Source organism: Salmo trutta, chromosome 16 (assembly GCF_901001165.1).
Source record: "Salmo trutta chromosome 16, fSalTru1.1, whole genome shotgun sequence".
NCBI classification, from domain to species: Eukaryota; Metazoa; Chordata; class Actinopteri; order Salmoniformes; family Salmonidae; genus Salmo; species Salmo trutta.
The window spans coordinates 24454733-24467049 of record NC_042972.1 but is presented as its reverse complement, the minus strand read 5'-3'; the positions used below and the strand labels follow the sequence as shown (position 1 = coordinate 24467049).

The window sequence follows — 12317 nt, the reverse complement described above, 5'->3', positions numbered from 1 at the left end:
TTTGTATGCCTTGAGACAATTGCGACATGGTTTGTATGTGTGCCATTCAGATGGGGAATGGGCAAGACAAAAATATTTAAGCGCCTTTGAACGAAGTATCAAATCAAGCTATTTATACAGCACATTTCAGACATGGAATGCAACGCAAATCTAACTATGAAAACAAAAACTTCAATATTTAGTACACAAACACGAGGAGAAAAAAAATTAAGAATAATAAAAACTGAATGACTAAAAATCACCCTAAGGAAAAGCAAAGCTAAAATGGTGTTTAAAGATCTCTTTTAAATATGTCCATAGTTTTGGCGCCCCTCAGGTTCTCTGGCAGACTGTATGCTCTCCGTCCAGTCTTGGTCAGTACCCGTGCTGCAGCGTTCTGTATGTTCCACAGTTGACCAATGACTTTCTTGGATAGACCAGACAGAAGAGCATTACAGTATTCAAGCCTGCTTGTAATAAAACCATGGATGAGTCTCTCTGTATCAGCCTGAAATAGAAAAAGCCACACTGTGGCAATGTTCCTCAGGTGGTAAAAAGTGATTTGTCACATTTCTAATGTATGACTGGAAATTGAGTTCAGAATCTAAAACGACACCTTCGTTTTTCACCTGGTGTTTTATCTTTATTGCCCCTGAATTAAAATGTGAGGTCAGATTCTCTCTCTGGCTTTGGCTCCAACAATAAGTACCTCGGTCTTGTTTTGATTTAGCTGGAGGAAGTTGTGAGCCATCCAAGTATTTAAATCACTAATACAGTCTAATAATTTATCAGTGGAGCTAAAATCCTCTGGTGACACAGAAATATAAAGTTGTGTATTGTCTGCGTAGTAATGCGAATCAATGCTGTGCTTTTTGATACCTCTGGAAAGGGGTAACATATATAAACTGAACAGTGCCGCACCAAAAATCGAACCTTGTGGAATGCCACATGTGATATGTATTTGCTCTGAGTTATGTTCACCAAGGGTGACAAAAAACTCAGGTTAAATAGGTCCTAAACCAATTTAGAAATGGACTGGAGAGGCCAACCCACCTCGCCTGTCTGTCCAGGACATCAGGGTGGAAAACAGTGTCGAATGCAGCCCTTAAATCCAAGAGTACAAGAACAGTGAGCTGTTTGGAATCCGTGTTGGCTCTACGCTCATTTACCACTTTAACTAAGGCGGTCTATGTGCTGTGGTGGGCATGAAAACCAGATTGGAGTTTTTCAAAAATACAGTTGGCACTTAAAAAAATAATTTTGCTGTTTGAAAACCAATTTCTCCTGAATTTTAGATTGGAGATTGGCCAAAAATTGTTAAGATCTGAAGATTCTAGATTACTTTTCTTCAGAAGGGGTTTCACCATAACAGTTTTTAGTGCAGTGGGGAAAGTGCCTGTGAACAGGGAGTGATTAACAATAGCTTGCACTTCTTCAGATATGCAATTAAAAACTGTTTTGAAGGTGGTGAGGATAGGATTGAGAAGGCAGGTAGAAGAACTAAATTGGGATATCAATTTCCTGAGCATGTCAGTGTCAACCAGGGAAAATACATGCGTAGTGTCTTTGCGTGGTAGGCCTGGGCACATACACTTCTCATCAGGTCTTGCTTGACTGATACCCAGCCTAATGTTTTCTCTCTGAAATACGCCGCAAACTCATCCATTTAGATGTGGAGGAAAGTTCACATAGATTTGCGGGTATGGTAGTAGGTGCCAGGCACACCGGTTTGAGTGTGTCAAGAACTGCAACGCTGCTGGGTTTTTCACACTCAACAGTTTCCCGTGTGTATCAAGAATGGTCAACCATCCAAAGGACATCCAGCCAACTTAACAACTGTAGGAAGCATTGGAGTCAACATGGGCCAGCATTCCTGTGGAACGCTTTCATCACCTTGTAGAGTCCATGCCCCAAAAACTTGCGCCTGTTCTTAGGGCAAAAGGGGGGGTGCAACTCAATATTAGGAAGGTGTTCCTATTGTTTTGTACACTGTATGAACACAATGTCCAAGGTGTACTTGTTGACTTTCTAAAAATACATACAAATCTTCCACAGCAGAGTATTTTATCGCAAGACCAACAGTTTACCAAGATAGGTTGTGTCTACACTTGACACGTGACTTCTATCAGAATACGAAGATAACATTGAAAAGACGGGTCTAGACGCACAAAAGTCGCTTTGTGATCTGATTGTGTTCAGATGTGTCTGACCACTTTAGGAGGTGGTCAGGGATGCATTGTCTGCGGATTTCTCCTCAGTCTAGACGCAATAAGGCTACCGAAAGCACATACAGTGGGCGATGTCATCAGCATTCCTCCCACAAGTCTCCATAAAACTTGCGATTTGGGAAAGAGGCACCTTTTCATTATAACGTTGGAGGAAATAAGTTTCTAGCATGAGGAATGTGTTTGCTGGACTCATAAATGCTATCCAGCTAGCTATTTTTTTGTTTGTTAGGCTAGTGTTATGCTAACCTGTTTTCAATCCCTTTAGCGTTGCTTGCTAGCTATAGAGGTTAGCTGGCTAGTTAGCTACAGTAGTTAGCTACTGCCATCAGTGGTTATTCTTGACATATTTTGCCTATTCCACCATTTGTAGAATGCATACTGGCATTTGAATATAGCGTGGGAAAAGGGAATCCGGACACACAGTGGACACGGTAGACAATTAAAATGTAGGTGTAGATGCATGACTCGTTCAGAATTCCATGATCAGAACACTAAAGCTGCATGATCTGTCAAGTCTAGACACGGCCATATAGACATCAGAAATGGCTTTGGAATTTACCAGTAGACTGCAATGCATTATCTTTTTGTGACCTTATGCACAGGGGTTTATTACACTATTGTTTATAATTCAATCCTGAGGCTGGTCATTTTGGTTCTTCAAATAAGAATAGTTAATTACAAAGAGTTAATTGAACATGTACATGACACCGCAACAAAATTTCCCCATGGGGACAATAAAGTCAGTAAAGTACAGGGTGTAATGTTAATTTCCCCGGTAAAATAAAAAGGTAAACGTCAATGTCTTGGATTGATTAACTATTGTATACAGAATGTATACACACAGATTAAGCCTAGACTTTGACTAAAAAGCATGATCAATGGAGATTCGCCATTGAAAGTGCTTTTTAGCATAGGACTAGGCTTAGTCTGGGAAACTGGTCAAAAATGTTTAGGTGATCTAGGTGTATCTATTTTATTTATGAATGGTCTACAACTAATTATTTGAATCATATAAGAAAAATATTATGCTACAAATGTTCAGTTAATACAAACAAAAAAAAAGAACTATACTACAATCCAAACACAATACCAGTACCTCAAGCACAACTCTGACCAGCTACAACTATATAAAACCCACAAAAACCAAAACCCTTACTAAAAAAGTTACAAAAATAGAGTATAATAGAATATAAATGGACTGTTTCCCAGACACAGATTAAGCCTACTTCTGGACTAAAAAGCATGGTAAATAATATTTGCTCCAGGACTAGGCTTAATCTGGGTCTGGGTAACCGTCCCGAAAAGTAATAGCAGAACAGTCAGTCTATAGATTATTGTTGTAGGTCTTCTCATCTTCAGTAACACGGTCCAGAGCATAGAGACCTGCCATCTCCTTCTTCATCATAGGAAGGTCATCTGCTGGCCGACAGACTGTCTGGAGGCGCTGGGGAAGCAAAGAGGTCTCAATATAAGTATAATCAATTTGCTGCAAAAGTATTCTTCAAAATCTCAGAATAGCTCAGAAACTGTATGCTAGAGTTAAAAGACCCAAATGAAAGGTCCCAGCGTTTCTGACCAGATTAATTTTATATTATTTAGCCTTTTTAATTTAAAAACTTTTGTTTTACCTCAATTTAACTTACTTGATGCAATCATTCACACTTTTAAATGTCCCAGGGAAAACTTTCCATCATATAATGTCACTGACCTGCCAGAAAGTCCCTTTGGCCTGGTACAGTTTGTGGACCATGGTGATGGGGATGAGAGAGAGGGAGGACATAGCCAGGATCCAGCCTAGCCCATAGGCCCACCACGGGTACACATAGGTGTTGTTGAACTTCAGAGGGCTGTACTTCAGCAGTGAGAATACAAAGGTTACCTTGAAGAGATTTTTTTTTTTTACAGAAATGTTGATTCATTATTTCTTGATACTGTATTTAAAAATGGACAGCATAATAAAAATTGTAAGCATAACTGTGTACAGTTATCAATAAATGAAAGTGAAAGAATGATAAAAATGCACTGGTCTTAAACTCACGGTGCCAATAGTTGGAGTAATGTAGAGCCAACAGTACTTCAGCAGGGAGGAGGGCCTGTAGCCAATCATATCCTCAATGTTGTCACAGAAGCGTTCAGCACCTTGGACAGAGACAGGCATGTGACAAAATACTAATGAACAGTCCCTTTAAGGACCTTCAATTACTTTGTACCTTTACAGTGAGAAATATAATCTAGTGAGGAAGCTAGCTTTTCATATGTACACTACCATTCAAATGTTTCAGGTCAATTTCCTTGTTCCTTGTTTTTGAAAGAAAAGCACACTTTTTGTCCATTAAAATAACATCAAATTGATCAGAAATACAGTGTAGACATTAATGTTGTAAATGACTATTGAAGCTGGAAACGGCAGATTTTTTATGGAATATCTAAATAGGCATACAGAGGCCCATTATCAGCAACCATCACTCCTGTGTTCCAATGGCACGTTGTGTTAGCTAATCCAAGTTTATAATTTTAAAAGGCTAATTGATCATTAGAAAACCCTTTTGCAATTATGTTAGCACAGCTAAAAACTGTTGTTCTGATTAAAGAAGCAATAAAACTGGCCTTCTTTAGACTAGTTGAGTATCTGGAGCATCAGCATTTGTGGGTTCAATTACAGGCTCAAAATGGCCAGAAACAAATAACTTTCTTCTGAAACTCATCAGTCTATTCTTGTTCTGAGAAATAAAGGCTATTCCATGCTAGAAATTACCAAGAAACTGAAGATCTCGTACAAAGCTGTGTACTACTCCCTTCACAGAACAGCGCAAATGGGCTCTAACCAGAATAGAAAGAGGAGTGGGAGGCCCCGGTGCAAAACTGAGCAAGAGGACAAGTACATTAGAGTGTCTAGTTTGAGAAACAGACGCCTCACAAGTCTTCAAAACACCAGTCTCAATGTCAACAGTGAAGAGATGACTCCGCGATGCTGGCCTTCTAGGCAGAGTTGCAAAGAAAAAGCCATATGTCAGACTGGCCAATAAAAAGGAAAGATTAAGATGGGCAAAAGAACACAAACACTGGATAGAGGAAGATTGGAAAAAAGTGTTATGGACAGACGAATCTAAGTTTGAGGTGTTCGGATCACAAAGAAGAACATTCGTGAGACGCAGAAGAAATGTAAAGATGCTGGAGGAGTGCTTGACGCCATCTGTCAAGCATGGTGGAGGCAATGTGATGGTCTGGGGGTGCTTTGGTGGTGGTGGTAAAGTGGGAGATTTGTACAGAGTAAAAGGGATCTTGAAAAAGGAAGGCTATCACTCCATTTTGCAACGCCATGCCATAACCTGTGGACGGCGCTTAAATTGGAGCCAATTTCCTCCAACAACAGAACAACGACCCAAAGCACAGCTCCAAACTATTTAGGGAAGAAGCAGTCAGCTGGTATTCTGTCTATAATGGAGTGGCCAGCACAGTCACCAGATCTCAACCCTATTGAGCTGTTGTGGGAGCAGCTTGACCGTATGGTACGTAAGAAGTGCCCATCAAGCCAATCCAACTTGTTGTTGGGGAAGCATGGGGTGAAATCTCTTCAGATTACCTCAACAAATTGACAACTAGAATGCAAAAGATCTGCAAGGCTGTAATTGCTGCAAATGGAGGATTCTTTGATGAAAGCAAAGTTTGAAGGACACAATTATTATTTCAATTAAAAATAATTATTTATAACCTTGGTCAACATCTTCACTATATTTCCTATTAATTTTGCAACTCATTTCATGTATGTTTTCATGGAAAACAAGGACATTTCTAAGTGACGCCAAACTTTTGAACAGTAGTGTATGCTTGCCCATGATTACATAGTGTAATGTTTATTCTTACCATATATCCATCCAATACTGAGTGACTGGCATATGGAGAGGAGCAGCAGAGTGGCACCACTGCACACATAATGATCAAACAGCTGGATGATGTAGAGGCCACCCTGTGAGAAAATAAAACTTTAATATAAAGTCAAATCAATGTTCTGAATACTTTCCAAATGCACTGTATGTCCCCCCCTCTTCTAAAACCAAAGTTGCGCCCCTGGATACACCTCCGCCACACCTTCATTTCTTTGATCACCCCGAATGAATAGCACGACTACACAGAGAGAAAAGTGCATACAGGGAATCAAATCAAATGTATTTGTCACATACACATGGTTAGCAGGTGTTAATGCAAGTGTAGTGAAATGCTTGTGCTTCTAGTTCCGACCATGCAGTAATATCTAACAAGTAATCTACCAATTCCACAACAACTACCTTGTACACACAAGTGTAAAGGAATGAATACGAATATGTACATAAAAATATAGAAATGAGTGATGGCCGAACGGCATAGGCAAGATGTCATAGATGGTATGGAGTACAGTATATATATATGAGATGAGTAATGTAGGGTATGAAAACATATAAAGCAGCATTGTTTAAGGTGGCTAGTGATACATTACATCAGGATGGCAAGATGCAGTAGATGGTATAGAGTACAGTATATACATATGAGATGAGTAATGTAGGTTATGAAAACATTATATAAAGTGGCATTGTTTAAAGTGGCTAGTGATACATCTAATTACATCAAGATGGCAAGATGCAGTAGATGGTATGGCGTACAGTATATACATATGAGATGAATAATGTAGGTTATGTAAACATTATCTAATATAAATAATATAAAGTGGCAAGTGATAAATTGATTACATCAATTTTCCCATTATTAAAGTGGCTTGAGTTGAGTCAGTATGTTGGCAGCAGCCACTCAATGTTAGTGATGGCTGTTTAAACCTGTTGGGGCTAGGGGGCAGTATTTTCACGGCCGGATGAAAAATGTACCCAATTTGATTTGGATAGAAAACACTCTGAAGTTTCTAAAACTCTTTGAATGGTGTCTGTAAGTATAACAGAACTCATATGGCAGGCAAAAACCTGAGAAAAATACAAGCAGGAAATGAAAATCTTGTGGCTGTAATATTTCCAAGTCATTGCCAATGGAACACAGTGACAAAGGATTCATTATGCACTTCCTAAGGCTTCCGCTAGATGTCAACAGTCTTTAGAAAGTTGTTTGAGGCGTCTATGATGAACAGAGACCGAATAAGAAGGCTGGGAAGTTGGTGTCCCAGGGAATGACATCACTTCATTGGCGCACATTCATGTGAGATGGGACCTGTGTTCCAAAACGTTTTTCAAGACACAGGAATGGTCCGGTTGAAATATTACTGAAGTTTCACGTTAAAATGGCCCTAAAGATTGATGCTATACAACGTTTGACATGTTTGAACGAACGTAAATAGATTTCTTTTACTTTTCGTCTTCACATTTTCCACGCGCTTCCTACATTCGGAGTAGCTGAACTGAACGCGCGAACAACGAGTTATTTGGACATAAATTATGAACTTTATCGAACAAAACAACATTTGTTGTGGACCTGGGATTCTGGAAGTGCCTTCTGATGAAGATTATTAAAGGTAAGTAAATATTTCTAATGCTATTTATGCATTTAGATGACTCCAAAATGGTGGCTATCTGTATTGCGTAGTGTATTTTTCTGAGCACAGTAGTCAGATTATTGCAAAGTGTGCTTTCCCAGTAAAGTTATTTTGAAATCTGTCAATGCGGTTGCACTCAGGAGATGTTAATCTATAATTCTTTGAATAACAGTTTAATATTTTGTCAACGTTTATAATGAGTATTTTTGTAAATTGTACCACTGATTCACCGGTAGTTTTGGGGGAAATACATTTTCTGAACGTCACGCACCGATGTAAAATTCCGTTTTTGGATATAAATATGAACTTGATAGAATGAAAAATGCATGTATTGTATAACATAATGTCCTAGGAGTGTCATCTGATGAAGATTGTCAAAGGTTAGTGCATAATTTTAGCTGGTTTTCTGCTTTTGGTGACGCCTGTCCTTGCATTGAAAATGGCTGTGTGTAATCTTTTGTCTATGTACTGTCCTAACATAATCTAACTTTATGCTTTCGCCGTAAAGCCTTTTTGAAATCGGACAATGTGGTTGGATTAAGGAGATGTTAATCTATAAAATGGTGTAAAATAGTTGTATGTTTGAGAAATTTGAATTATGACATTTTGTTGTTTTGTTGTTTTCGAATTTGGCGCTCTGATTTTTCACTGGCTGTTGAATAGTGTGAACCGTGGGTGGGACGCTTGCGTCCCACGTAGCCCATAGAAGTTAACAGTCTGATGGCCTTGAGATAGAAGCTGTTTTTCAGTCTCTCGGTTCCAGCTTTAATGCACCTGTACTGACCTCGCCTTCTGGATGTTAATGGGTGAACAGGCAGTGGCTCGGGTGGTTGCTGTCCTTGATGATCTTTTTGGCCTTCCTGTGACATCGGGTGGTGTAGGTGTCCTGGAGGGCAGGTAGTTTGCACCCGGTGATGCATTGTGCAGACGTCACTACCCTCTGGAGAGCCTTCCGGTTATGGGCGGAGCAGCTGCCGTACCAGGCGGTGATACAGCCCAACAGGATGCTCTCGATTGTGCACCTGTAAAAGTTTGTGAGTGTTTTTGGTGACAAGCCGAATTTCTTCAGCCTCCTGAGGTTGAAGAGGCGCTTCTGTGCCTTCTTCACCACGCTGTCTGTGTGGGTGGACCATTTCAGTTTGTCAATGGTGTGTACGCCGAGGAACTTAAAACTCTCCACCCTCTCCACTACTGTCCCGTCAATGTAGATAGGGGGCTGCTCCCTCTGCTGTTTCCTGAAGTCCACAATCATCTCTTTTGTTTTGTTGACATTGAGTGCGAGGTTATTTTCCTGACACCACACTCCGAGGGCCCTCACCTCCTCCCTGTAGGCCGTCTCGTCATTGTTGGTTATCAAGCCTACCACTGTAGTGTCGTCTGCAAACTTGATGATTGAGTTGGATGCGTGCATGGCCACGCAGTCGTGGGTGAACAGGGAGTACAGAAGAGGGCTGAGAACGCACCCTTGTGGGGACCCAGTGTTGAGGATCAGCGGGGTGGAGATGTTGTTACCTACCCTCACCACCTGGGGGCGGCCCGTCAGGAAGTCCAGGACCCAGTTGCACAGGTTTGGAGGGTACTATGGTGTTAAATGCTGCGCTGTAATCAATGAACAGCATTCTTACATAGGTATTCCTCTTGTCCAGAAGGGTTAGGGCAGTGTGCAGAGTGATGGCGATTGCGTCGTTGTCTGCCAACATTTCATTGCCATTCTTTTGAAGTTATTTCACTTACCTCACTATAACACTTCACAATTCATGTTCCTGGTATTAAGTGTTCAGTTTTAGAGAACCACCTCTACCTGTGGTCATACAGCAACAACACTTTGAGAGCTGGTGTGCAGCGAAGACCTCTCACCTCTGTGATCATGATGAGTCCGACCAGGTAGCAGCAGCAGCAGATGAGTAGCAGCAGAAGCTCCCTCCGGTAGCCCTTTCTGATGAGGTTGGGGTAGAAGTCCGTTACCGAGGTCATAAGGCTCTCAAGAGCGACAAACTGGGGAAAATGAGAGAGAGGGCAAGGTACATAGGAGGGAAAGGTAAACGGAGGGACACAACAGGGATAGGACACCCAGGTGTGTTGAGCTCTAACCTGGCTATCCACTCCCAACAGGATGATCATGGTGAAGAAGCAGACAGCCCAGAACTGAGGGCAGGGGAGCAGGGACACTGCCTGAGGGTACACTATGAAGACCAGGCCAGGACCTTCAGCAGCACAACAATGAAAAAGTTACAGAATATATGTACCCAAATGCAATCTGATTGAATTAATTTAACAAGATATTCAATTATGCATGTCAAAAAAGTAGATTTCATGAGCTGAGACAGTGCTTCTACCAGACAAAGTATAGATGCAGACAAAATGAAGTTCAGATGAAAGGTGAAGTAGATGCAGATCTCACTAACTAAAGCAGATGGGCCAGCTCTCTCTAATGATTAAAGTGCAGGCTGAGGACAAGATAGAAAATCAGATACTATAAGGGATGTGTGACTGGCTGCAGGGAAGTCAGGCGCAGGAGAGCAGAACTGGGTAATAACCGGAGCAGTTTAATATGAAAAACCAACGGCACCCAGAACAACATAATATGGGTACAAAATAACCCGTCGCGAACCAGTCAACAAACACTTTACAACAAACAATTCTACACACAGACATGGGGGGAACAGAGGGTTATATACACGACAAGTAATGAGGGAATGTAAACCAGGTGTGTGGGAAAACAAGACAAACAAATGGAAAATGAAAGGTGGATCGGCGATGGCTAGAAGACCGGTGACGTTGACCGCTGAACACCGCCCGAACAAGGAGAGGAACCGACTTCGGCGGAAGTCGTGACAAATACTGTTTGTCTTGAACATAATTTTTCTATCTCAGCATTCCGCTCTGTCAGCCATCCACAATGCTGAGCAATTATGTTGTCAGACAGTACTTGGGTTGATCAGTAGGATAATAGGGAGTCATACCATTGTAGATTGGTGTCCTTTAAAGACTCACCTGACTCCGCAACCACAGAGATGTCCACACCCTGTTCTCCAGCCATATAACCCAGTATGGAGAAAATGGCGAAACCAGACACGAAGCTGGTCCCACTGTTCAACAAGCACAGGTAGAAGGAATCTCTGCAAGGCACAAAACAAGTTTAACGTATAAAGACACCTTCCTCTTTCACATACACTGTTGGCAAGGGTCTAATAAGATTTAAATACATGTTATTAACGTTCAGGGCGATTGAGGTAATGTGTCATGAATCCTCCTGGCGTAGGTGAATAAGCAAACTGTTATTATATGCTCTGAAGAGATCTTGACCTGCATTGTTTGCTAGATGAAACCCTGAAGGCAGTTTGCTGTTGAAATGTTATTAAGTGATAAAAAGGAATGCGTCAGAGCCATGAGAGTGTGTGGTTTTTCTTTTCCATGCTTTCTACTTCTCCAGCCTGCACCTCACCTAACCAGATGTGCTTTTTCCTGTCTCCAGACTGACTGACTGAAGAGATCTTGTGACCATAGATCCTCCTGGTACTGCTAAATAAGCAAACTATGTGAGATCTTCAATGTGCCAAACTATTACCTCCAATTGTTAATTAAACCCACACACTAGTTGAAGCCTCACTTGTAGCAGTTGTTGTTGTATTTGTTGTAGCTTCCAAGAGAGGTCAGGTAGCCCAGGCATATGGCATAAGAATAGAATATCTGGGTTCCTGCATCCATCCAAACCTTATTGACAAACAAACAGACAAAGAAGAGTTAAACTGAAGTCATAAACTGAACATGTTTAAGTCGCACAAGCGAAATGTATATCAGTAAGATGCGAGACTAAACAAGGACTTAGAGGGCTGGTTTCCTGGACACCAATTAAGCATACTCCTGGAGTAAGGATGTTCAATGGAAATACTCAAAAGTGTTGTTTTTTTTTGTCCAGGACTAGTCTTAATCTGTGTCTGGGAAACTTGCCCATACTACAGATAATACCTGTGGATCAGCTAGGCGTGTAACATTGGGATACAAGTAGTAGAATATGCCATCTTTAGCTCCTGGAAGGGTCACTCCTCGGACAACTAGCACCGCTAGCATTACATAGGGGAAGGTGGCCGTGAAGTAGGCTGCCTATGAAGTAGTAGTACTGGATTAGTAGAATACAGAAAACACAATATAGCCAAGCATACCGGTATCACCATACCAACTATGGGCCCATCATTGCACCAAGTTTTTTTAAAGCTACATCAAATTGATGTCCCTCTGTTTATTTTATGTTTGTTTTGTTACCTCTGAATTCAAGATTGACTGAGATTGGAATGATGCATAATTATGAAACTACTGTCCGACTAATATATGAAATGAATATCACCTTCCCTGTAGACCTAACTCCTTTCCAGATACAGAAGTAGCAGATGGCCCAGGACAGCAGAAGATACAGAGCCAGCTCCCATCTAATGCCTCCCATTGACTCAATTCCTTCTGACATTCTCAGCACTCGCCGGCTGTAAGGAGAAATAGTTGACACAGCAATACATTTGATCACCAAAATAAAATATAGTGTATGTAAATGTATTGTAGTCTATTGTATGCTTATAAGAATCATTTCACAATTACAATAGTTC

General features: G+C 41.0%; 1 protein-coding gene across 2 annotated transcripts in view; it reads right to left on the bottom strand.

The window, feature by feature from the left end:
- Positions 1-2570: 2570 nt before the first annotated feature.
- Positions 2571-12317, bottom strand: part of LOC115150368 (sodium- and chloride-dependent GABA transporter 2-like) — a 29907-nt gene continuing 20160 nt past the window's right edge. The window contains exons 5-14 of one of the 2 annotated variants that reach the window (XM_029693578.1): positions 12065-12197; positions 11689-11823; positions 11330-11433; positions 10714-10838; positions 9811-9923; positions 9577-9714; positions 6072-6174; positions 4246-4346; positions 3916-4059; positions 2571-3651 (exon numbers count right to left, since the gene is read on the bottom strand). In XM_029693578.1, the coding sequence (XP_029549438.1) occupies positions 3532-3651; positions 3916-4059; positions 4246-4346; positions 6072-6174; positions 9577-9714; positions 9811-9923; positions 10714-10838; positions 11330-11433; positions 11689-11823; positions 12065-12197 (1216 nt within the window). In that variant the 3' untranslated portion in view covers positions 2571-3531. Of the gene's footprint in view, positions 3652-3915; positions 4087-4245; positions 4347-6071; positions 6175-9576; positions 9715-9810; positions 9924-10713; positions 10839-11329; positions 11434-11688; positions 11824-12064; positions 12198-12317 lie in introns of both variants that reach the window. The other variant, XM_029693577.1, reaches the window with a different exon arrangement.